The sequence below is a fragment of the Musca domestica genome, unplaced genomic scaffold, assembly GCF_030504385.1.
Source record: "Musca domestica strain aabys unplaced genomic scaffold, Musca_domestica.polishedcontigs.V.1.1 20, whole genome shotgun sequence".
Taxonomy (NCBI): Eukaryota; Metazoa; Arthropoda; class Insecta; order Diptera; family Muscidae; genus Musca; species Musca domestica.
In genome coordinates, this window is record NW_026712250.1 from 14,086,971 (window position 1) to 14,114,173 (window position 27,203).

The 27,203-nt window shown below is 36.6% G+C and overlaps 1 protein-coding gene across 3 annotated transcripts; it reads left to right on the forward strand.

The window, feature by feature from the left end:
• LOC109613123 (eukaryotic translation initiation factor 5) lies at window positions 1-27,115 on the forward strand. 3 transcript variants are annotated; one of them, XM_059122501.1, is made up of 7 exons: window positions 1-174; window positions 2,771-2,886; window positions 4,520-4,648; window positions 16,701-16,797; window positions 22,862-24,270; window positions 24,349-24,807; window positions 26,285-27,115. In XM_059122501.1, exons 5-7 carry the CDS (start codon window positions 24,058-24,060, stop codon window positions 26,984-26,986), a joined length of 1,374 nt encoding a protein of 457 aa, XP_058978484.1. In that variant the 5' UTR covers window positions 1-174; window positions 2,771-2,886; window positions 4,520-4,648; window positions 16,701-16,797; window positions 22,862-24,057; the 3' UTR covers window positions 26,987-27,115. The 3 variants fall into 3 exon arrangements, with proteins under 3 accessions (XP_058978484.1, XP_019893207.2, XP_019893206.2); XM_020037648.2 differs by lacking the exon at window positions 2,771-2,886; XM_020037647.2 differs by lacking the exons at window positions 1-174; window positions 2,771-2,886; window positions 4,520-4,648 and adding exons at window positions 13,530-13,675; window positions 14,049-14,335.
• Window positions 27,116-27,203: the final 88 nt, after the last annotated feature.

Sequence of the window (27,203 nt, forward strand, 5' to 3'; positions counted from 1 at the left end):
ATTCAAACTATAGATCCCTATCAGTTGTGCATTGAATAATTTGCGAATTAAGACGTATTCTGAGAAGTTCATCAATTTCTGAGTTTTTCTTTGAAAATTTCCTGTGCAAAACGTTGAAAAATCATAAAATAATATTGTGCGAAAACTTGTGAATAGTTTTTCAACATATTAAAGGTAAAGAGAAGCATGAAAAAACATGAGCAAAAAAACCCCAAAGACCTCAAGTCTGTAAAGTGAGGTTAGAGTGAAATGGTGCAATTTTTTATTGTGTGATGGCTTGTCTGGCTGGCTGGCTGGCCAAAGTGATTTGGTTTTGGTTGGTTGCTTGTTTGCTTATTTCTAGAGATTGGCAAATATTTATCATATAGTCTGTGTATGTATATATTTCGCACTCTATGTATATGACAAGCTTTAACTAAGTGACGTGGAAAGCCAAAATTGCATAAACCTGTGAAAATGCTGATGAAAATTCAAGAAAATTCACATTTATTTCTGCAGATGTAGTCTATAAAGATCTAGAAAATGAAAAAAGTGAACACCTGGCGTTCATGCGTGTGCCCCCCATTTAAGTGGCTGAAATTGTTATTTGGCTTCTTGGAGCAAGTTGAGTTTAGGGGCTATGCTCGGATCATTTTGAAATTTTTACCGCAGGTAGGTATTTGTAACCTGATTACGGCAATGTAATTTTTTTGTGGGGGAAATACCCGGTTACCCGGTTATTCGACCCAAAAGTTCGAATACAACATCCGGTTTGTATCCGGTTCTACGTAACCGATATCAATAAAATGGGTATCATTTGAAAGCTTATGAAAATACCTATCCAACAAGTGGTCAATTGACGGGGTTGCTGGAACCGGTTTCGGAGAAATTTAGGAAAATTTGCATTTTTGTATGAGTACTTTTTGAAAAACCTATAAAAACTCGAAAATGGACCCATTATAGGGTCTTAAAATCTATACACTATATTATAGCTAACACTATTGCCTTTCCAAAATGGTGTCATATGTGTTGATATCTTTTGTGGTTCCGTGGATATAAGAGATAGAATTCATTAAATTATATTTTTCTCCAGTCTAGATGCATTTGACTTTGACCTTTATAGCTTTTTTAAGCAACCGGCCTTCGGCCGGGGCTTAAGATTTTCTCCTCTGGGGTATGTCCAACACCGGCTACGCGATCCATAGTTTTTCTAAAAATTGTACATTTTGTAAGTAGCCGGCCTTCGGCCGGGGCTTAAGATTTTCTCCTCTAGGGTATGTCCAACACCGGCTACGCGATCCATAGTTTTTCTAAAAATTGTAATTTTTGTAAGTAGCCGGCCTTCGGCCGGGGCTTAAGATTTTCTCCTTTAGGGTATGTCCAACACCAGCTACGCGATCCATAGTTTTTCTAAAAATTGTAATTTTTGTAAGTAGCCGGCCTTCGGCCGGGGCTTAAGATTTTCTCCTCTGGGGTATGTCCAACACCGGCTACGCGATCAATAGTTTCCTAAAAACTGTAGTTTTCGAAAGTAGCCGGCCTTCGGCCGGGGCTTAAGATTTTCTCCTCTGGGGTATGTCCAACACCGGCTACGCGATCCATAGTTTTTCTAAAAATTGTAATTTTTGTAAGTAGCCGGCCTTCGGCCGGGGCTTAAGATTTTCTCCTCTGGGATATGTCCAACACCGACTACGCGATCCATAATATTCTAACAACACCAAATTAAAAACAAAGCAGATTAACAAGAACGTTAAACCCGACACAAAACTTGGGTTCACTCAAACTGCTTTCATAAGTAACGACTTTAAAAGTCAATATCTTCGGAACTACAAAAGATATCAACACATATGACACCATTTTGGAAAGGCAATAGTGTTAGCTATAATATTGTGTCTAGATTTTAAGACCCTATAATGGGTCCATTTTCGAGTTTTTATGGGTTTTTCAAAAATTACTCATACAAAAATGCACATTTTCTTAAATTTCTCTGAAACAGGTTCCAGTTACCCCGTCATATGACCACTTGTTGGATAGGTATTTTCATAAGCTTTCAAATGATACCAATATTATTGATATCGGTTACGTAGAACCGGATATAAACCGGATGTTGTATCCGAACTTTTGGGTCGAATAACCGGGTAACCGGGTATTTCCCCCACAAAAAAATTATATTGCCGTAATCAGGTTACAAATACCTACCTGCGGTAAAAATTTCAGGTCAATCCAAGCATAGCCCCTAAACTCAACTTATGCCGGCTTCTTTTGTAACAAAGGGTTTTGGGGGAGGGAGAGCAGAGGACAAAAGGGTTTTTTGTGCATCCAACCTTTAGAGAATCCATGCTTTCATCTAAAGTGGTGGTGTAATGTATTAAAAATGTTTGTGTCGTTATGTGTATACCACATTGTATGTATGTAGTATATTTATAGCCTGTGTATATGCAATGCACTGATGATTGTTACTTGGGTTCGAAGAAGTGCAAATGGATGAGGGTGTTGGTTGGGGAGAAGTACGTTGTTTTAAGTACTTGCTAATTTTTTTTTTACTTGAAATGCAAAATAAAACACATAGGGTATCCCCTGCCCTCGCCACAACAAAACATTGTCTTGGCAACAATAATACGCTAGTCATTTAATCTAGCAAGCCAGCAACCAACCAAACGCCACATAGTCACCGAGATATGTATATGATAATTTTTTTGTTTCTTTATTTTGATTATTATTATTATTATTTTTTTTCCTTTCTTTGTTATATTATGTTTTATTCCTTGTTTTTTTTTTTGTTTCGTTACAGTTGACGTTTTTTCGTTGATATTTAATTTCTTGTTTTATTCCTCCACGCCTGTTTTGTGTGCTCCGTGCCCTGTGTGGTGTACAAAAACAAAACAACAGCGCAAAACAAAAGCAAACGTAAGGAAATATTTTGTAATCATTTCATTAGTTGTCGACAAAAATATTCCAATGGAATTTTTATGAGTATAAATAGCTTATTGTATTCTTTGTACAAAATGAAATAATTATTTGTCTTGATTTATTTTAAGTAAAATATTTTTTTACCTTAAATACTGAAGCTTCCAGAAGATGCAGGGAAACCAGTTTAACACAATAACAATCGAATGAAGAAAAACAAAACAGGGACAATATCTTGCAGTTTTGTCAATGATTTTAGTTTATTCCTGATATCCTTGATCACAAGATTACATAGGGCTTTAATGTAACTTTCCAGATATAAATATAAAATCACCACAAAACTTGTTAACAGAAAGAGGGCATATAGCCATTTGAAGAAGTCGTATAGCCATTTGTAGAAGTCATATAGGTTAGGTTAAAGGACGCACGGTTAACGTTTGGTAACCGCTCCACTTGGAGACCATTGTGTTTATTCTAGAAAGCATAGTAACAGAAAGGAATGGTTGATGGAAGAGAGTGAAGATAGAAGATAGAATTATTGAGTGTGATCTACGGCCAAAGAAGTTGCCGTGTCGTTTTTAACCACTTGAATCTTCTGGCTAATTGAAGAATTACTGTAGGGTCAGTGTTAGAAAAAGAAGACAGATCATGTGACACTAGTTTCCCCCACCAATCTGTGTCTCACGTTAATGAGTGCTGGGCAGTGGCAGAGCAAGTGTTCGACTTTCTCAATTTCATCTTCATCTTGACAGAGCCTACAGTAGTCAATGTTATCGCTATCCCATTTCGAGGTCATTGCCCTCACCTTACAGTGACCTGTGATGATACCACCCACCACAAGTTTTAAATCAGGTTTCGACAATGACAGTGGCGATTTTGTTCTCTTCTCCGAGAGTATGGGCCAGATTCTATTGGAGATGGTACAACTCCTTTCGTAAACGTTGTCTTAGGAATAATAATTAAGTATCTTTACTTCTAAACCTGCACTGCAAATTTAAAAATTCATCATTTATTTTTCCTTTAACCATCTCGCATTTGATTTTTATACCCTTAGCCATAGGGGTATAATATGATACGGCCAAAACGTGCCTCATCGGAAGAACGGTTTTAGAGCTTAAGTCTCTTTTGATCAAATCCGTTTCAGCACATTTGGAGTCGATCTAGCGATGACCGTCCGTCTGTCTGCATTCGAAGAAAGTATCCGATTTTAACTTGGTACATCGTAATATTATTGTCAAACTAAGATCAAGTTCGGAGATGGGCAATATCGGCCCACTCTTTCTGGTACCTCCCACACAAAATGCCAACATTTCCATAGAAAATAATTTACTGCATGGAAAGAGAATGCATAATCTGACTTTGCTGCAACTTTGCAAATGCAAATGTTTTCATCAGTTCTAGGTTAGTTTCGAAAATGGACAATATGGGTCCACTCCTTCAATACTTTTATCTGTCATAACGTGCAAAACAAGTCGGCGATTATTTACAGCTTCCAATATCTAAATATTTCTCTTGTCTTAGGAAAAAACTCAAATACATATTCCACACTTTTTACCCTGAATTTATTTTTCATTAACCCACCTCTAAATAAACTGAATTTTGTTTTGTTTTCTTTTTTTACAATTCATTACAGAAAGCCGCATACGCTTTATATTTCACCTTTCAACACTCACCGCTATCTTCCTATCTTACCGAGTGGATTATTTGGCGCACCCCAAGCAGGGGAACATATTGTTTTATATGACTTTTGAAAGAATATTAGGTAAGTCCAATATATTTTTATTATATTAAGCTATTTGTTAAGTACAAAAAATAATTTAATTTTATCATAGCTGTAAGAGTAAAGTGAAACAATCTGTGGAATAGAATATATCAATACCTAGAACGATTTCTAGGCTAAACATTTTATTTAAATTTAATTTTCATTTAAATCAAGAACTTCACCAAGGAAAGTGTATGAAAATGAAAAGGAAAAACAAAAATATTTTTGGTTTACTATGACGCAAGTTGTAATTGAACCCAGAGATATTCAGCTCAACACAAGAGAAACATTTCTAAATCATTCAACAAATCAACTATTCAACAAGGTTTGAACTATCTAGAATTAATATCCTATTTCACATCTATCCATTTTTCTGTTGCAAGGTCCCTTTTTCGGCTGCAGCATTGGATCTAAAGGTGCGAATACATAAAACGCTGTTTTGACTGGCTTAAGTCATCGGCTGGCTCCTTCGGAAAATAACAAAAGGGTGTCGGGTCAAAAACAAACTTAATCAAATCAGCCGATGACTTAAGCCAGTCGAAAAAGCCTTTTATGTACTCTCACCTTTAGTGCCTAGCATTCTAAACATTCTCCTTTCACCCTACCCTCTTGGGAAAACAACCTTTCCTCGCATTCAAATTACATGTTGCATACCACTATTGCTTCATAGGGGCGGAGTCCAGAGCAAACAGACAATGGGGGAGTAATTACTTATTTCATTTGCGCTAGACCATGATTAAATATTCTTCTTTTTTCTTTCAATTCTTCTCAGATAGTTCAAAGAAATCACATTACCTCACTGATGAGAGTGTCTATAAACAAATTCAAGGTTAAATGCGGATATGCGCCGCCTAACCTCATTAGAGAAGAACAAGAACACAGCTGTATGTGGCGAGCGACGAGTACCTATATCAGTAGGGTGTGTAGAAATTGTGCTATTTATGAAATGATGGTCAGAATTTTAAAATTTGAACAATTTTGCAGATGACAGCCAATCATTTAAGATCTCAATTTAACTCGGTGGGACTTTAGAATTAAAATTTTGCAGCCAATGAGCAATCAGCGTAAAATTATAAGACGATTTAGCGATCTATTTAGCGCTATCTTTCGAACGAATTGAGATAGAAGGCTAAAAAAGGTTAAGTTCTTAAATCGGCTCTGTTTTCGTATAGCCCCCATATTGCCGTACCTCCCGATATTCGGTATTTTGATAATTTTAGCTATATTATTCACCCAAATTGTTTCAAATTACGTATTCGAAGTTGTTAATGGGTACTACAACCTATGCCTAAGAATTTTGTATGCAGGTCCACGTCTTCGTATAGCCCCCATTTAACGGTACTTCCCGATATTCTGTATTTTGATGATTTTAGCGACATTATTTGCCGGAATTGTTTCAAATTTCGTGTTTGAAGATCTTAATGGGTGCTACAATCTATGTCTAAAAATTTCGTATACAGGTGGACGTCTTCGTGTAGCCCTCATATAACGGTACCTCCCGACATTCGGTATTTTGATGATTTTATCGATGCTATTCACCCAAATTATTTCAAATTTCGTATTTGAAGTTTGTAATAGGTCTATCTAAATCTACGTCTTCGTATAGCCCACATATAACGATACCTCCCGATACTCAGTATTTCGATGATTTTAGAGACATTATTTGCCGGAATTGTTTCAAATTTCGTATTCGAAGTTTTTAATGGGTACTACAACCTATGCCTAAGAATTTCGTATGCCGGTCCGCGTCTTCGTATAGGTCCCATATAACGGTACCTCCCTATATTCGGTATTTTGATGATTCTAGCGACTTAATTCCCCCGAATTCTTTAAAATTTCGTATTTGAAGATCTTAATGGGTACTACAGTCTATGTCTTAAAATGTCGTATACTGGTGCACGTCTTCGTATAGCCCCCTATATAACTGTACTTTCCGATATTCGGTATTTTGATGATTTTAACGACAGGTCCACGTCTTCGTATAGCCTTCGTATGAAGGTATGACGGTATTTTCCGTAGTTTTTTTTGATATTATTCAAGTTCCTGGCAAATGGTGGAGGGAACTAAATGTTCCGCCCGGTCAAACTTGGCTGCTTACTTGTTACTTGTTTTAAACTAAGCATATTTTTTGTTATCTGCGCTATGGAACCGTATTCGATGTTGGTTTACCACAATAACTACAAATACGTAGATTGTTTTAAAACAGCTTCAGGGGTACCCTCCTAAACAACGTTTACATTGTATCAAGTAGTAATAAAACAAAGGTGATATTTGTTCAAATTTAGATCTCATCATGACGTCTAATATTTGTTTTCAAATGACGGTGGAGGCTCTCTAAAGATATTTTTTTATCTAAATTTGGGACTGACATGTGCCAAAAATTTTCATAGTATCAACAAGATGATAAACTCAAATTATTCGATACGCTTGGGGAATTTGACGTTGTCAGAAGGGCAATAAAAAGATATTAACTTTCAACACGTGATAGAGGAACATTTCTTTATACTTTTGTTGTTATTTTTTTTTTGCATATTTTTTTATCAAAAGTTTTTGTTTGTTAAGTCATTTTTGCTTTGATTGACTTGCCCACGGGCTCATTAATGTCCACAAGGCATTCAAATTTTTCAAATTGTAGTTTGTTTTTTTCTTTTCTTTTCCAAATGCTTAACTTGAAAATGTAATTCTTTTGTTGTCTTCATTTTTTTATTTGGGGTTTGTGTGGCCAAAATGCATAACACCACATACCCATCAAGCGAACCTCTTGGCCAACAATAAGACCGGTTTTTCATACGTGTTTCTTTTCAAAAAAATAAACAAAAACAAAAAACAAATTCCCCAAACTACTTGAAAAAAGAGCCCCCAACTTGTTTTGGTATTTTTTGCCCTCCCTTCTCTTTTCATTTTTGTTATAAATTATAGGCCAGTTTGCATTCTTTTTTTGTTGTTGGTTTGCTTGCGACTGCTAAGGTGATGGCGTTCTGTTTTTGATTTGTTTTAATTTTTCTCGTTTACTTTTTGCGGTCTATTTGTTTGTGTGGTGTGTGCACCTTCCCGACAACAACACATTCCATGAGGAGCTGAGTTTAACGCTATTGTGAAACACGAAATGCTTGAATATTTTTGTCATGTTTTGTTTTGTTTTGGTTTATTTATTTATTTTTTCATGCTACGTTGCAGTTTTGTGTTGTTTTGCTTTAATTGGTCAAAATGCCACGATGGCTTGAAATGGCCGTTTGATTTGGTGGAAATAATGTCAACGACTAGGTGGTAACCAAGGGAATCTTAAATTTATGTATAAAGACTAGATATATTTTAAGCCCATACCAGAGAAAGAAAATTTTATTTGGGGATTTTTTGGACAATCAAAATTCCACCATCTTGGGATTCGAATTGAATGAAAAAATTCTTACTTTTTCATTATTACGAACGCCATAAAATATGCAATAAAAATTAAGAAAAAAATATTTAAAACAAGTAAGCAAAGGCTACAGTCGAGCGGGGCCGACCGTTGAATACCCTACAACACCATAATAAACGATACAGTTTATGTAGGCGAGATACTCGAAAGAATTCCACAAGATATTGTGACAAATAATAAAAGAAACCCATCAGGTTTCGTTCTCTAATTTTCAAATAATAGCAACTTAAACTAATTTGCTCATTTCCAATTTATTGGTAGATGTTGCACGTAAATAGTCTTCCTAGATCTGGAACCAATATTTTCCAAAGACCCATAATCTCTCAGAAGTGGCAAAAGATTAACATTTATTATTCGTTTTTGACTGAAACGCATCTATATGAGATACAGACATTTGACTGTATTCTTCCACGAAATCAGCGTTAACGAAATAGTCAGAAGTGCGTCTTTCCTGTATTTCTGAATTCTCCAAAAAGTCACTGGAATGGACATTTTCGTATTTTGTCTACAAAAGTTGGCAAACTATTTCACACATTGAATATTTTTTGTATGGCCATCCAAAACTGCTTGGCTTTTGCAATGTCCGGTAATCCCCATTCAAATGTGCGTGAGAATCGAGCGATAATTACGACCTGCTGACAATTTTGCAGTTTATTGGTCCATTTCAATCCCTAAATATTTGGCCATCATCTACAAAAAGAGTAGGCTTCTATTCTGACCCTTATCTTATCCCCATACAAAATTTCGTAAGGATCGGGCCATAAATACGATCTGTATATGATATCCTGATACCCTAACTACTTAGTTTTGTTGGCTGTAGAAATATTACCAAATATTTAATTCAAAATGAAAATATGCCAAAAATATGACAAAATTGAAGAAATATGAGAAAATGTTACAAAATCAATATTTTCATCTTTAAAGAGATATTTTTATGCGATTTTTTAGACGTTTTTTCTTTCCTGCCAAGAGGCCATTCTGAATTAATGAGAACTGTCGAAATCAGTTCAGCCGTTCTCGATATATAAGAGATCTTTCAAGCATATCTTCTTTGATAGACATATATATCGCACATATTTTGCTATATATCCGATTTGATGGATGTTAACATCAATGTAAAGATCAGAAGTAACCTTGTCATGGCTTTGTGATTTCGCCGGGATTTAAAATATTCGCTGTTTAATGAAAAATTTTGAATTTTTTCAACACAAAAGATATGGTCTATTTTACCCGCTAAATATTATCCGATGACCACCCAAATTGGTAGGCTTCTTCCCCGCCCTAAACTCTAGCTACATACGAAATTCGGTCTATAATTGGTCTATAATTGCGACCTGTATAGCTACTACAAAATCCGATATTTTTTCAGTATTTGGTCCATTTCAACACCTAAACATTTGGCGATCATCCCCAAAAGAAATAGGCTTCTAATCTGACCCTAACCCCACCTCCATTTTAAATTTCGTGAAGATCGGACCATAATTGCGACCTGTAGAGTGATTACAAATTAACATGGACAGACGGACGGACGGACATACATAGCTAGATCGACTCAGCTCGGCGAGCTAGGAAGATCCATATATACTTTCCGATGTGGGAAACCAATATTTCGAGATGTTACATAAATTCTGGCCCAATCAAACTTATAATACCCCCAACACATAGTGTTGTAGGGTATAAAAAGTAACTACCTATTATTCTAACATGAAATATAAACAGGCCTTTGTCTATATTTAGTGTTCTGATTTTATATATGTGTTCCAAATTTAAATATGTGTTCCAGAATAATTTTGTCGTTAGCTCCCAGCAAAATTTTACGAAGCGAGGAGCAAATTTCTGAGCATCTTCTCTACGGCAAATGCACATATTGAGTGCCTCCATACCAATGGTAAATTATACAAGGACCTTAAGGGTGGCCGGTTTTTGGAGTCTGCGCATTGCCATATCTCTCTCTTTCTCTCACTCTGTCTCTCTCTCTATTACGTTTCAGATAAAACGGAATTCTAGAAATATTGATAAGAGAGCGTCTAAAACCTGGGCCAGGAAATGCGAGGAAATTGTTTAATTGAAAATCTCTTCCTTTTACGTCTCATGAAGTTGCATTTCCTGCAGTCAATAGAAAAAATTGAGACATGGAAAAAAAATATATTTTTCAATATTTTCAACTTTTTTTCTTTTTTGAAAAGACAACAAGTAAAAATTGCCTTAGGATCTTTTTTATGCCCTCAAATATGTAAAACCAAGTCTGCTATTTTCAGAATTCCTAAAATTTGGAGTTTCGAGGACTTAAAAAACCCGCAGACAACCTGAATTGGTAAATCACAATTGATTTGGTGGGAAATTGGTTTCTGATGGTTTTTTTTCTATAGTCCTCTCTGGTCTGAGAAGTTCTTCTATAGAAAAAAAAAAAATACGAAAAAGTCAAAAGTCGGGCGGGGCCGACTATATGATACCCAACATACACAACTATGCACATTTAGTAGAGCTCCCGTAACAAAAGAATTTATTTGAAGTAGGATATATAAGGGGATCTATATCCAAATCTTAGCCGATCCCGATAAAATTTGGCAAAGGTATTTCCTTCCGAGCTCTATAAGATATCTGGCCCCAAATATCATTGTTGTCGAATATATATTACGAATGTGAGGGACTTTTACATCAAATCGGATGAAACATATATATGGGAGCTATAGCTATATCTGAACTGATTTTTACCAAATTTGATGTACTTGCTTCTAGACCGAATTCGCTCAAATGTACCAAAATTCAGGACTTTTGGGCTGATATGTGCCATTTGGTGCACAAATAACCCGAAATCTTTTGAAAATTTATAGGGGAGCTATATCTAAATCGAATCCGATTATCTCCAATTTCAAGAGGGTTCATCCTTGGGCCATACAAGTACTGTCTGCAAAATTTAATCTCAATCGGATAACAAATGCGACCTGCATTTTGTTCGAAAGAATACATGGACTGATGGATGGACGGACATATGGATTGATATGCATAAATCGACTCAGAAATTGATTCTATGAAGATCCTAAAAAGTAACTATGGGTCTAGCTCCTTCTCAATGCCACTACCATTACCACAACTATGTGGTGTTGGGTATAATCACGACCTCAGAGCTATAGGAAAATCGGGATCTCAGTTTGCAGGTCATTTTTCTATAGAAAACTAGTAAAAAAGCTGTAAGTTCCGGGCCGGGCCGAACTTTGAATACCCTCCAACATTTGGAACGAATTTGGCAATTCTCAAAAACAAGAAAATCCGTTTAAAAAATCTGTTAAAATCTTAAATATACTGAATGTGGCTGTTATATAGGGTCTATACGACGACATGGACCTGCATAGGTAACTTTTGTCATAAGCCATTACAACATTCAAATGCGAAACTTGAATAAAAAAAATCGGTGAATAATGTCGTTAAAATCATCCAAATACCGAATATCGGGAGATAACGTTATATGGCGGCTATACGAAGACGTGAAACTGCACAGACAATTTTCTGTCTTAGGCTGTAGCATCCATTTCGAACTTCAAATACCAAATTTGAAACAATTCCGGTGAATAATGTCGTTAAAATCATCCAAATACCGAATATCCGGAGGTACTGTTATATGGGGGCTATACGAAGACGTGAAACTGCACAGACAATTTTCTGTCATAGGCTGTAGTATCCATTACGAACATAAAATACCAAATTTGAAATAATTTCGGTGAATAATGTCGCCAATATCATCAAAATACAGAATATCGGGAGGTAACGTTATATGGGGGCTATACGAAGACGTGAACCTGCACAGACAAATTTCTGTCTTAGGCTGTAGTATCCATTACGAACATCAAATACCAAATTTCAAACTATTCCGGTGAATAATGTCGCTAAAATCATCAAAATACCGAATATTGGGATGTACCGTTATATGGGGGCTATACGCAGACGTGGACCTGCACAGACAATCTCCTGTCATAGGCTGTAGTATCCATTACGAATTTCAAATACCAAATTTGAAGCAATTCCGGTGAATAATGTCGCCAAAATCATCAGAATACCGAATATCGGGAGGTATTGTTATGTGGGGGCTATACGAAAACGTGGACCTGCACAGACAATCTCCTGTCATAGGCTGTAGTATCCATTACGAATTTCAAATACCAAATTTGAAGCAATTCCGGTGAATAATGTAGCCAAAATCATCAAAATACCGAATATCGGGAGGTATCGTTATATGGGAACTATACGAAGACGTGAACCTGCACAGATAATTTTCTGTCTTAGGCTTTTGTACCCATTACGAACTTCAAATGCCAAATTTGAAACATTTCCGGTGAATAATGTCGCTTAAATCATCAAAATATCGAATATCGGGAGGTACCATTATATCGGGGGCTATACCAAAACGTGAACCTACATCACCCATTTTCAATACTAAAAGTCCTGCAGTCATAATATACATTTGAGTAAAATTTTATCAATCCACTTCATTTCGTTCGGAAGCTAGAGTGATTTCCACAGACGGACGAACATCGCAAAATCGTCACAGAATTTTACGCTGATCAAGAATATATACACTTTGTGGGGTCTAAAATGTATATTTCGAGATGTTACAAACGGAATGACAAACTTAATATATCCTCCATACTATGGTAGAGGGTATAATAATCACGACTTGTAGTGGAATTCTCGAACTCATTTTTACCGACAAAAGTCGGTAAAATTAAAATGCTTGTAATTTCGGTAATTCACGAAATTTGTCGGTAAATTAGCGACGAAATCAAAGCAGTCCATAAGACTTTCCGATAGATACCAATGTTTTCGACTTCAACTTCTTTTTTATATCAAAATTTTGGGTTTCAAAGTTATCGATTTTTGTTGGTAACTCAAAAAATGAGTTAGAGAATCCCACTACTGGATCTTTTTCTAAAAAAAAAATAATAGAAAAAAACTACTTTTCCATGAAAACTAATATTTTAATACAAAAAAAATTCAAGTCTGAAACCAGTTTTTTTTTATAGAAAAACAATTCATCTTTCCGGGGAAATATTTTTTTTGAATAGAAATATATTTTTTTTGAATAGAAATATTTTTTTTTTTTTTGAATAGAAATATATTTTTTTTTAATTTTAATTGTGCCCCTAAAAATATGCCCTGATTTTTCTGTGGTGTTACTGTTCATATTCTCAACTTTAGCCAAACAGAGAGAGAAAAAATAACCAAAAGTTACACCATATCCTCTCAGCATTCAATGAGAGCCGGCCCAAATTGCCAGAGAGAGAGAGAGAGAGAGAGAGCACTAAAGCCTACCCTACCATGGAAAAAAATAATGAGAGGAGCAATAGCTCTGAGCAATAGTTGCACATAAATTACAATATTTTTCGTTTTCGGTAGGCTCCTCCTAAAACTATGCTATAACAGGATACCTACCACATGCCTTGTTGTGTCAGTCTTAAAAAAGAGCTTGGCGTATTCAAAAGCAATTTTTGCGACGAACTTTCATACGGAAAAAAACCAAAAGGGAAATAAATCTATAATCGAGTGAAGAAGCAGCAGCAGCAGCATATTTTTTCCATCCAGCACTGCAAAGCAGAAAACAATTTCCCATAGAAGTATACACATAAAATTGTGAAAGGATACAAATTTTTCGGTTTCTAGAAACACTTGGAAGTTTTTTTGAATCAAAATAAAAAAAATATTACAAATTTAGATGGCATTGGTTTAATTGTTGAAAAGAAAAAAAAAATAATTCTGAAATTCCGAAAAAAAGTTAAAAACTTTTAAAACAAGAAGAGAACAAAAAAAGAAGCCACAAAGCGTTAAGTATTGCGTGTGCTAGGTCAACGTTATAACTGCTCTTGGTGTCTCTGTGTGTGTGTGTGAGCTTCTTGAAGAGTTTGTGTGCCTGAAAATCAGCTTGAAAAATAGTTTTTTTCTTTTTCCTTTCTAATTTCTTGGTTAAATTTGTTATCTACTTTTTTATAGTCTAGTTATTGCAAAATCTCTCTGCAAAAAAACGCACTTGAAGACAATTTTAATTAAGTCTACCAAAAAAAGAAAGAAGAAAAATAAAGAAAAAAGAAGCAAAAAAAGAACATTCCACATTTGCCCATCAAAGAAAAAAACGAAACTCTTTAATCTTAATTGTTTAGCAATTTCTTTGGACGCGTTGAGGAATTTGTTGGCGAAAGCAGAGCATCATCATCATATGGTGGGCTCTTTGTCATTTTTACAATTTGTGGTGTCCTACGCCTACCATAAACCCAACACAAGTAAGTACACACAGCAGCCAGAAAAAGAAAATTCTATTGATTTTTCCATAGGATGTTGAAAAACGTACGACGACGGAGATGTTGTTGGAGAAGATGAACTCGTTATACGTATTATATACACAATAAAGTATGGAGACAGCCTCCTACTTTGGGTCGGCAAATCATTGCTTCGATGAATAACGGCACACGGCCTAAACTAACTGACCTTACCAACAAACCCCAATTGGAAATGGGGCTTTTAAGTGCTCTTTTCCGTTACTCTTTGCTCTTCCTCTCTCTCTCTCTAACTCTTGCATGCTCTCTGTTGGTATTTTTCAACGGTGTTGCCGTCGTTCTAGATTGAAATGGAATCTCTCCCCATACGATTGTTCTTGAAAACCTAAAATCAAGAAAGAATTAAGCACATCTTTTAACTAATGTGTGTTGCATACTTTTAGGCGAAAACATTGATTGTGCTCCACTAAAAGCAGAAAAGTGAAAATAATTCATGACAATGCTAGAGTCGTGGAAAAGGTAAAACTCGAAAATCCAAGTATGTCCTTTAAGTATAATTTGCTCCTTAAAAAAAGGATTCATGCCCAAATGTATGTAATTTCCAAAATTCCAAACAAAGGCTATAAATTGTCTATTCTTGACACTATCCTTAAAAGATCAAGTCCATGACTGTAAGAAAAACCTATGACCTCGGGCAAACCTTTGGAAACGAAACCTGTGAAATGCTCAAATATCTGGGATGTACTGCTATAAGAAAGCTTCACAAAGGAGTTTGTTGCTACAACCCAACTATTGCTACAGAGTGGATTGGGGATGACCGTTCTTTGCCGAGACTACCTAAAAAAATTAAGCTTTGTTGGTTTTTCGGTCATAGTGACATTTCAAGACAAGAGATGACTGATAAAGGAGTTTCCCGGTACATAACCATTTGGTCTACTAGTCGAAGAGATTCTCACAATGTCTATTATCTACTACATCGACTAGCTCAAAAAGTCCTCTCCTACCTACAGCGATCATGAAACGAAGGACACACACTTCCTCTTATCCCTTCAAAAGTTGAAACAGAACGACATTTGTTTTGGTTTTGTTTAAGGAAGCGCAGCTGCTTCCTTCGAAGACTTTTAGTTAATTATGTGTTCATACTCTATGAAAAAAGAAAATATATAGGCTAAATAGAAGGAAGGAGTTGAAGAGATCTATTAGTTGCCAGGGCATGCTTTTGGCAAACCATTGGAATATTATGCCACCTACGTTTGAAATGAACTTGAGAGTGATCATCTCCGATCTACCAAATAGTATATGTCTATTGTTGGATAACATGGACATCTGCGGTCTTCAACCGTCTCCACCTCTTCTTCATTCTAAAGGAAGCCACCAGTCAGTTACCAGTCACCATTACTGGCTATTTCAACATTCAAATGGATAGTGGTTGAACATCCACTATGCAGATGGCCTGCGATGACCCTAGCAAGAGACAACAGCTGCATGATAGATGTATGCCCTGCCAGTAATACGGCTACTCCATACATGGAGTGTGTAAATTATAGTCCATAATAGACATGGACTAGTCCAAATATAATCCACATGCATTGAAAACCCTTACCGATTTAACATTACGATGTGCCAAGGCTGGACCATATAACCCTGCCTTGCATTACATTAAAGTAGTCACTTGCTTGCCGTTACTTGTCTGGGCTGCATATATTAGACAATGTTGTAGCTCTTTCATAGGTGATGCAATGGACAGAGACTCTTTCGCTGGATAGTAGAAACTCTTTTACAAATTTGTTAAGAACATTCCATGGCTTGGCAAAAGACCTTGGCTCAACTCAGATTCTGCTTTATTACCTTTTTTCTACTTTTTCCATCACATTTCTTCCTAGGAATGCACTAACATTCAAGTATTTGCTCATGCTTAAACCTAACTAAATCTGAGATTCCTTTTCATCTGTAAAGTTACCTATCTTAAGGTTATCGTTGTGCATAAATGACGAGACCTTATGGAAGGTCTAAGGGCTAATGGAAGCCACTTACAATGCTATTGCAGGCAGATTCAATGGCCGAGTTTCATATAAAGATACCGGCCTACTATTGATATTTTGAAGAAGCCCATATTTTCTGTCTATATCAGATGTAGTTTCGTAAATCGGGTTCTTCCTAATAGAAATCGAAGGTATCATACCATCTATATACATCATTTTGAATACAATTTAAATATTTACCCATTTTCAAATTGTATTTTAATAAATATCGTTTATATCGTAATATACTTAGCTACCACTCAAGGAATTAATATTAGAATTGAAACTTTGTGCAAGACTTTTATTAATTTTCTTATTCATCTCTTCTTTTTGATCTTTTTTCATTACAGAAACACCAGTATACCAGCAAACACCTCCATCTCCACCTCAACGGAGCAATCTAGTTAGTTCGTGCATGAATTCACATCGGCGTTATTTAAGTCATAGGTATGTATGTTGAATGATCTGCTGTGTAGTTGGAAATTTGTATACGTAAGGAAATTTATGCAACGCCTTGTGGGAAACCCACCCCTCTATTCAGAGATGGAGGAAAAGATTTGTGATTCAATTACTTGTTTTTTAATTTGGGTTTTAAGGTCCTATAAATTCCACAAGATTCGAAATCCGTGGTCTCAGGAGAATTGCTACTAAAATGATACATATTTTTCAATTTGGAACTAGATTTTATTTTAAATATAAAATATTATTTGAAGTCTTTGTAGTTAAATACTGCGATTACATTATTTGAAACTGCCAAATTCCAAACTTTAATTATCGATATACAATCTATGTTAAATTGGAGCGTTGCCTCATTTTTTCTTCTCGATACAAAATCTGCCAACATCGCCATATTCAATAGCAATTCAAGTAATTTGAATTCTCCCAAATCAATAAAAGTCTATGTATGTCAAGTTCTGTGTGAAATCATGGAAGGAAGCCAGACAAAATATAACAATTAAATAGCTATTAACTGTAAATAAGCGTCAGAACTTTATCACGAATAAAAGGAGATAGCATTTCTTTTCTCTAGAACACATTGGTGTGTTTGAATTTTTGCCCAACAAACTGCGAAAACAATCACAAACACTTGATGTATAAATTTAATTGCTTTCTTTAGCTTAGTAAAATATTCCCATTGCCCTTTCAGACCTCTTTTGAAGGGGTATATGATTAACTGTTCATGCATGTTTTTATACCCTACACCACAAGGTGGCCAGGGTATTATGTATTTGTGCATTTGTTTGTAACAGGCAAAAGGCATGGAGGTATATATAGTTCCTCTTGATGATCTGCATAGAAACACATTCTGAGTCGATTTATGTATGTCCGTGCGTCCGTCCATCTGTCCATATATTTTTGTAAACAAAGTAAAGGTCGCATTTATTGCCCAATCCAGATGAAATTTTGCACTAATCATTTGTTTGACCCAAGGACGAACCCTGTTGAAATTGGAGATAATCGGCCAACATTTAGATATGGCTTCCCTATATATCTTCGTCCGATTTCGGGTTAATTGTGCACCAACTGGTCAATATCAGTTCTAATGACCTGAATTTTGGCACATCCGACCGAATTCAATATAGAAGCAAGTGCATCAAATTTTGTAAAAATCGGTTCAGATATAGCAAAAGCTCCCATATATATGTTTCATCCGATTTGGGGTTTTAGGCGCCTCACATGCTTAATATGCACTCCACAATGGTGATATTTGGTACCAGATATCAGATACATCTCAGAAATAAGTGTATAAAATTTTATCAAGATCGGTTCAGATTTGGATATAGCTCCCATATATATCTTCATCCGATTTGCCGTTTATTATGCACCAAACGTGTAATATTAGCTCAAATGAGATGGAATTTGGCACTTACGACCAAATTATGTCTAGAAACAAGTATGTCAAATTTGGTGAATATCGGTTCAGATATAGCTATAGCTCCCATATATAATATTCATCCAATCTGTTGGATTTGTCCGCCGCAGCCGTAATATGCGCTTCGTAGTAACGATATTCGGGGAAATATATCAAATACAGCTCAGAAATACCTTTGTCAAATTTTATCTGGATCCGGTTCAGATTTGGATATAGCTTCCATATTTATATTTATCCGATTTCATGTTAATTGTTTAAGGGCTAATACAAGCCTGAACTGAAAGGCACAAATGGAGGATGTTCCTCCCATATACTTTAAATTAAATGATAACTATAATCACAGTTGGTACTTTTATTTTTTATTCGTTATGTGAAGCTCTACTAAAAATGCAAGGTGGTGTAGGGTATCATAAAGTCGACTTTACTGGTTTTATTCTTTATTTATTTATTGTTTACTCGTTTTCGCTGTTTTCCACTTGTTTTCTTTAACAACAAACCAAGTTTTAATCATTTCGCTTCCTTAGTGTGAATTTGGCTACGCCTGAAAGTGTGCTTTACTTTTTGTTTTTTTTTTTTCTCCATTTTATTTGTGTCACATTTCTAATGACGTAAACACACGCCATTGGTTGGCGCCTGTATATTCTATACCATGTGCATTTTTAATTTATCCTTCCTTGATTTGAATACACCCCATTCTCCTTTTTGGGGAAATAACACACGTTGGCTGTATACATTGTTTGCTATGGCAAACAATGGATTATAATATATAATTACTAACGTATATATATGTAAGTTCGTATATTGGACACTTACATATTGCGATGTTTTTTTGTTGATGGATAGATTGCAGAGCATTTAAACGGTCAAGGTTAAAGTAGTCAACTCACACCCTCAGAGGTATTAACTTCTTGAAGTTAGGTAAAACTTTTATATTTTTTATGGATGGAGAACGGACGAAGGAAATGGGATTTTTTGTAAAAGAAATTTATACGTGCCCATTAGAGATATCCTTATAAACTCGTAGGCAACCAAGTGGAAGCCTATATATATAGGGCTAAAAAATCATCTTTAATTTAGCATTAACGGTGGAGGCCGTTGAATAATGAAATATTTCTAATCCTACAACTCCTTAAAGGAAATCCAAATTAGTTGTTGACTAGCTAAAGAAGTGAGCTGAAGGGAGTTTTTAAATACGAACGGAAGACAATTTTTATATAGAGTCATTACAGGCAAGCTGAAGGGCGTCGTTATAGAAAAGATGCTGGTGTCTTTATAGACACACTGACGGAGCCTATATGTGCAAAGGTGAAGTCTTTGTAAACAATTATGGGTGTCTTTATAGAAACGCAGGCGGAGTCTTTATAGACATTCCGGGGGGAAAGGCGCATGTAAAGACCATTTAATCGGAGTCGTAATAGACGAGCCAACGTGGAGTCTTTATAGGCAATCTGAAGAAGTCTTTGTAGACGAGCAGAAGAAAGTTTTTATAGACGAGCTAAGGCAGTAGGCAATCTGAAGGAGTAATTGCAGACTACCTGAAGGAAGTCTCGAAGGGTGTCTTTATAGACAAGCTGAAAGGCGTATGTGCGTGCCGTGATCGTAGAAAACTCCAGACTTTGGCTCTGCTCGGTTTATCCGAACGTCATCCACCACAGATCTGTCTCAGTGCGATGTATTGGATGCAGATATTGGGTGCACCATAGAAAATTGAATGGGAGACTTTATATACGAGCAGAGGGGTGTATTTATAGAAGGGCCTTTAATATACGAGCTGAATTGGGTCTTTATGAATAGGAACCGAAAGGAGTCTTTAGGGCTGAATTGGGTCTTTATGAATAGGAACCGAAAGGAGTCTTTAGGGGCGTCTTTAGAGACGAGCTGAGAAAGGTGTATTTTGAATCGAGCTGAGAAGATCGTCTTTCATAGACAAGTTTAAAAGCTTCTTTGTAGACAAAAAGAACAACTGCTGTGGCGAACCTTTATAGATAACAAACTGAGGACGTTTTTATAAACGAGCTCTGAGGCAATATATAAAGACAAGAGACTCTGGACTATGGGACCACTTTGGAGTAGATATATTAATGGAAGGGAGTCTTTATGGGCCACATCTTGAAGAAAATCTTTACAGAAAATATAGACCATAAGATAAGAAGCATTCTTTAGAAGACCAGTTGAAGGGAGGGAGTATTTTTAGGTCAAAAGTTAAAGCAAATCTTTACAGATTATGGTAAAAAGTTTTTTATATACCATTAGCTCTGAAGAAAGTATTTATGGACCACAAGGTAAAGAGAAGCATTAGCCAAATGGATAGAGAGTGTATATATCATTTGATACGTGCCAAATCCCTTTCAGGACATTTGGATGGATGTCTTTGGATTGGCGATGTCCGTCCGTCTATCTGTCTGTCTGGTGCGCACGATAACTCTTGAAGGGAGTATCCGATTTGGTCCAAACTTGGTACATCGTAATATTATTTTCAAACTTAAATGAAGCTCGGAGATGAGCAATATCGGTGCACTCCTTCTAGTACCTTCCACACAAAATGTCAAAATTTTTAAAGAAAATTATTTACTGCACAGAAGGAGAAAGGATAATACGATTTTGCTTCAACTTTGCAAATCCTAATATTTTCATCAGTGCTACAGCAGGTGCGAAAATGGACAATATCGGTCGGTCCACTCCATAAAGTACCTCACCCACAAAGGGTCAAAATTTTGAATAATTATAACTTTTCTAAAATCTGACGTAAGTGTCCGATTGTCTTCAAATTACACATATCATTATATTTTATTCACCCAAGGTCTGGTGTGAAGATGGAGAATATATTGGTCCACTCCTTCTGGTACCTCCCCCACAAAGGGTTAACATTTTTAATATCTTTGAAGCTCATAAAACGGGAAATTTACATTCGATTCCTTTCAGACTTGGTACATCTCAATATTTCCATAAACACAAGATCTGTTATAAAGATGGTAGAGATCAGAACATTCCTTCTGGTACCTGTCCCACAAAGGCTCAAAGTTTTGAATAACCAAAAAAAATCATAAAATCCGAAATAAGCATCCGATTCTCTTCAAATTAAACACATCACAATATTTTTATTAACCCAAGTTCTGGTGTGAAGTTGAGATAAATCGGTCCACTCCTTTTGGTAACCTCCCCACAATAGGGTTAACATTTTGAATTTCCATGGAGCTCATAAAACGCGGAATTAACATCTAATTCCACTCAGACTTGGTACATCTTAATATTTCCATAGACACAATATCTGTTATAAGGATGATAGACATCAAACCATTCCTTCTGGTACCTCCTCCACAAAGGGTAAATGTTTGGAATAACCAAAACGACTATAAAATACGAAATAAGCATCCGATTCTCCTCAAAGCACACACATCATAATATTTTTATTCATCCAAGGTCTGGTGTGAAGATGGAATATATCGGTCCACTCCTTCTGGTACCTTCCCTAAAAGGGGTGAAAATTTTGAGTATCCACGAAGCTCATAAAACGGGAAATTAACATCCGATTCTATTCAGACTTGGCACATCGCAATATTTCCAGCAATACAAGATCTGTTATAAAAATGGTAGAGAACGGACCATTCTTTCTGGTTCCTCCCCCACATAGAGTTTAAGATTTTGAGGAAAACAAAAACGCTCAAAGAAAGCGAAATATGTATCCCACTCTCTTCAAATTTCCCAAATCCAAATATTTTTGCTAAAGCAGGATCTGTTGTGAGGATGATATATATCTGTGAGCCCCTTCTGGTACCTCACCCACAAAGGGTCACAATTTCCAATACTTATATCTGTCATAACTTGCGAAAAAAGTTGGCGATTCTTTACAACTCGCTTATCGAAATATTTCTTTTAACCAAAAATCTGATATAATATATCATTTATCGGAATTTATGATTTCGATTTTGCCCATACCAATATTTTTACCTGTATTAGATGAAATATGAAAATGGAATACTTCGGTCGGCTGTAACTGTTACCTCATGCATATTTTTAAATTTTCCAAAAATTGCGAATATCTCATATAAAGTATAGGAAGTAGTCGATATAGTCCATATCTGGATACGTTGTAATATTTATATTAGTCTTAGGTCAGATACGAATTGATCAATATTGGCCAAATGCTTCGGAATCTCCCCCCATAAAGGGTCAAACGTTTGAATAATCATAACTCAAGGCTGGGGGATATACATCTGTCGGCAAAACCAACTGATTCTATTTTACTTTTTAATATTCCCGTTGTCAAAAATATATTTCCCCAACGTTTCTTAAGATTTCTACGCATCACTCTCATCTCAAGTTTCTTTACGCTGTTATAGTAGACGAACTATCTGCAAAAAAGGCATCCCCAATATCATACCTATTATTATCCATCTCTCCAGTTCTCTCTAACCTCAAAATGTTATGTCAAAAATATATTTCCCATCCTTTCCTAAGATTTCTACGCATCACCATATTCTCAAATTTTTTCCGTTTTTATGTCACCTGGGTTCAAGTAAACGAATTAGCTGCTAAAAAAGCATCCCCAATATCATACCTATTATTCTCCTCCATCTCTCTCTCTATTTTGAGGTTATGTCTGACTTAAGTTTTTTTCTGTTTCATGTTTTCTTTTAGGACTTCAAAATTTTCTAGTAACAGACATCGGAAGCTGCAACCTTTTAGAGAAACGTGAGGCATTCGTCGTTGTTCTAATGACACAACATTGCCCTCGGTTTTTCGAATTTTAAACAAAAGATCACTATTTTTATAAATTAATAAAAATAACACAACAACAACAACAGCAAATGTAAAGAAAGAAAATCCAAAAAAAAAAAAAAATTAAAAAAAAAAAATAAAAAATCCAAAAAAAAAAAAAACAAATCAAAACACATTACTCCGAAAACCATAAAAGGAGTTTGTGTCCAAGTTGCATTGGAAGAATCCACATAAAAGAAAAAACGGAAAGAAAAATCCAGCCAGCTAGCCAGCAAGGAAGGAAGGAAGTTTTCATATAAATTGTCATTGTCATTAAATAATAGAAAACTCTGGAGTAGAAGAGAAGCAAGCTACCCATATAAAAACCAACAACAACAATTTATTATTATTGCAGCTACAGAAAAATAGAAAAAAGGCACACCACAGAACCTTGATATATTAAACCCACAACTTCAAGGGAAAAAATAAAAACCCCCCAAAACAAAAACCCATAAACAATACCAAGTTCCAACGCTGAACCCAATTTGTGTGTAGCCGTAGCCAAAAGCTCAACTTTTTTTTGAAAAAAAGGAAACAATTACCCCAAAAACGACCGCAACGCCCTCTATACAAAAAGCAAACTTCATGAATTTGCCAACTCTTATAAAACCATATAATAAATCAAAAAATAAACATTTTAAACCTAGCAATCAGCAGTTTACCACCACACAGTCGTCAAACTGTTGGACCCCAGAGGAGGACGGAGAAGCAGCAAGTAGCCGCCAACTACCAAACCTTGAAAACGTTTGTTACACTGGCCCATCCTCTATGCAACTCCATGAAAGCCATCTAAGCTAAGGCGAAAGATAGACAGCGCGAGAGAGAGAGAAAAAGAGAAAGCACGTGCGAGAGCAAGATTTGTGTGCGACACGAGAATTTTTATTGTGATTCGGTTTGATATTTACAAAACGCTCAAAGCCAAGGGCCAAGTAGAAGAAAGTCATTGAATTGTGACAGATCGATCATCAAATAAGAGGAGATATTCAGCCTAGACATTGAAAGAAAAAAAGAAAACCAAGAGCTAATTATTTTGTGTTTCTACGAAAGAGGAAGCTAAGAGCAAGCAAACCATCATCATGGGTACCGTCAATGTAAACCGCAATGTCACCGATATTTTCTATCGCTATAAAATGCCCCGGATCCAGGCCAAGGTGGAGGGCAAGGGCAATGGCATCAAGACTGTCATTGTCAATATGGCCGATGTGGCCAGGGCCATTGGCAGACCGGCCACGTATCCAACCAAGTACTTTGGCTGTGAATTGGGTGCCCAGACCCAATTCGATCACAAGGTAGGTTTTTGCAAATTGAAATCCATTGCCGACATAACCTTAATTTCCCTCTCTCTCTTCCTCTCTCTTGTTTTGTAGAATGAACGCTTCATTGTAAACGGTTCGCATGATGCCGCCAAGCTGCAAGATCTCTTGGATGGTTTTATACGTAAATTTGTCCTCTGCCCAGAATGTGATAATCCCGAAACTGATTTAACCGTCTCAAATCGCAATCAAACCATTTCCCAATCCTGCAAGGCCTGTGGTTTCCATGGCCTCTTGAAAGTCAATCACAAGGTTAACACATTCATTTTGAAAAATCCACCCACTATCAATCCGGCCGCCCAAGGCTCCTCCCTCACCGAGGGTAAACGTTCGAAACGCGGCAAGGGCAAGAATGGTGAAAATGGTGATGCCAATGCCTCAATGAATAAGAATTCCGATAACGATTCGGATGGTGGTAATCAGGCCAGCCAGACAGAGGCCGAGATCAGTGCTGCATTGCCGGAGACAAATGGCGATGATGATGCCGACGAATGGAGTGTTGATGTATCGAAGGTAAGAAAGGAAGGGAAAATTAAAGGGAAGGGAAGAAAGAAAAGAAAAGGAGTGGAAGTTTTATAGACTGAGGCATCGAGGGGAAATGACTGATATTGGGGGAATCTGAAATGTGGTGGAGAACCTGGATATTTGCCCTAGGAATTACTAATGGTGAAATTCGGAGGATTGTTCTAGAAAAGCCAAAACTACTCGGGTTTTTCGGGGCAGCTCTCACTCTTCATCTGCAATGGGAGGGGGATGGTCTCCTAATACAGTATTCACTCTATATCCTTCCATGACTTCTGAGACCGCGTTAGAGTGAATACCAATCAGTCCCGCATGATAGGTCTGTTGAGCTAGAGGCTCTCATACCTCTGTACCTCTCTCTCTCTGTAGATCATGAAGGTCTTTCCTTACGTGCCTGGGATGAGGTTGCCTATCCACCAGATGTTGATTCGGATGGCCCTATCTGTAGCACCCATTGACGGTATTTTATTATGCTGTCGTACCGGTAAAACGAAGACCTTTGCCTCCTCATGTAGGTGGTCGTTAGGTGTCATGAGGAGAGGCACCCTGTTGCGGTTCTAAGGGCGGCATTCTGGCGGGACTGAATATTTTTCCACTGCGTAGCACTAACGTTGGCGGACCACACCGGAGCATTTAGTTTATCACAGTTTAGCATTAGAGGCTGAGAAGTTAGGCGGAGGAATTTCGGAAAATTTTTAACGATCCGATCTGTTATCCAAAATAGGCAATCAGGCTGTACGGAGATCTTCGGAAATGGGCTTGAGTGGGGAAAAGTTTTTAATAATACCTCATTTGCGACACTTCTCGGTGCATACTTTTAGGCGCTTAAATGTTTAGATACTAAATTTGGCAATCAGACTTCTTCAGCCCATGATTGGAAATAAGCCTCAGGTGGTTGTTATACAGCGATTTTCAGAAAATTCAAGTAGAAAACGTCGAACCACCTGAATTTTAGAAGATTTTTTTTCAAGGACTACCGGGGCACCTAAAGGGGATTTTTTTATGGATTTAGGTGTTTAAATGTTCTGGTGCCCAAAATAAGCAATCAGGCTGTACGGGGATCTTCGGAAATTGGCATGAGTGGAGGAGTTTTTAATAAAACCTCATTAGTAGTATTTTTCGGTGCATACTTTTAGGCGCTTATATGCTCTAATACTGAAATTGGGAATCAGACTTCTTCAGCCCTCAGCGATTTCCAGGAAATTCGTCCAGAAAACGTCAGACCACCAAAGATTTTTTAAGATATTTTTTTTTGTCAATGAGCACCAAACATGGATTTTTGAAGGATTTCTTCTTCAAGAACTATCAGACCACCCAATGTGGATTTCAAAGATTTTTTCCAGGACCAACGTCGATTTTTTCAGAGACCTTCACTTTTCTTAGAAATCTAGGCTTAACAAATTTTATTTTTAGTACGGCAATCACTGATTTTTATCTTTTCTTTTTTTTTCTCTCTCCCTAATTCCAGGAAGCCATTAGAGCTCGTCTACAAGACCTAACCGATGGCGCCAAGAGCATGACCATTTCCGATGACTATGACAAAACCGAAAAGGAACGCATCGATATCTTCTATGAAATCGTTAAAAAGAAGTTGAATGATGGCAAATTGGATGCCGTGGCCGAACACAAGGATTTGCTCATCGAAGCCGAACGTTTGGATATTGTGCACAAGGCTCCCCTGGTCTTGGCCGAATTGCTATTCTCCGATAATTTGACTCAAGATGTGCGCAAACATCGTGTTTTGTTGTTGCGTTTCACCCACAACAATCCGAAAGCTCAACGCTATTTGATCGGTGGCATTGAACAGATTATTGCCCTGCACAAGGATAAGTTGATGCCCAAGGTGGCTGGTATTTTGAAATTGTTCTACGATACGGATATTTTGGATGAAAAAGTCATCTTGGATTGGTCGCTGAAGGTTAGCAAGAAATATGTGTCCAAGGATGTGGCTACCGAAATTCACGAGAAGGCCAAACCATTTATACAATGGCTGAAGGAGGCCGAGGAGGAGGACTCCTCGGAGGAGGAGGACGAAGAAGATTCAGAGGTGGAAATTGAATACAATGATAGGGCCCGTGTTGAGCCGCTTAAGGCTGTAACCCAGGTTACCAAGAAGGTTATTGAGGAGGACGATGATGATGGTGAAGAGATTGATATTGATGATATCTAAAAAAAAAGCAAAATGGAAGAAAACAACAACAACAACAGCTACAAAAAATTTTTGCAAAAAACAAAAACACGCATATACTTACCACAATAGCAAAACCCTGTTCTTCTTCTCTACAAAAAAACAACAGAACTTAATAACCTTAAAAACGTTTTTGATAACAATTTTCTAACCTCTAGAACTTTAATTTTTATTTTATTTTTGTTCAAAGGTTTAAATG

Coding starts and splice junctions, on each gene's coding strand:
- LOC109613123 (XM_059122501.1), top strand. CDS start 24,058: ATGGGTACCGTCAATGTAAACCGCAATGTCACCGATATTTTCTATCGC. Junction 24,271..24,348: donor AGACCCAATTCGATCACAAG/GTAGGTTTTTGC, acceptor CTTGTTTTGTAG/AATGAACGCTTCATTGTAAA. Junction 24,808..26,284: donor GGAGTGTTGATGTATCGAAG/GTAAGAAAGGAA, acceptor CCCTAATTCCAG/GAAGCCATTAGAGCTCGTCT.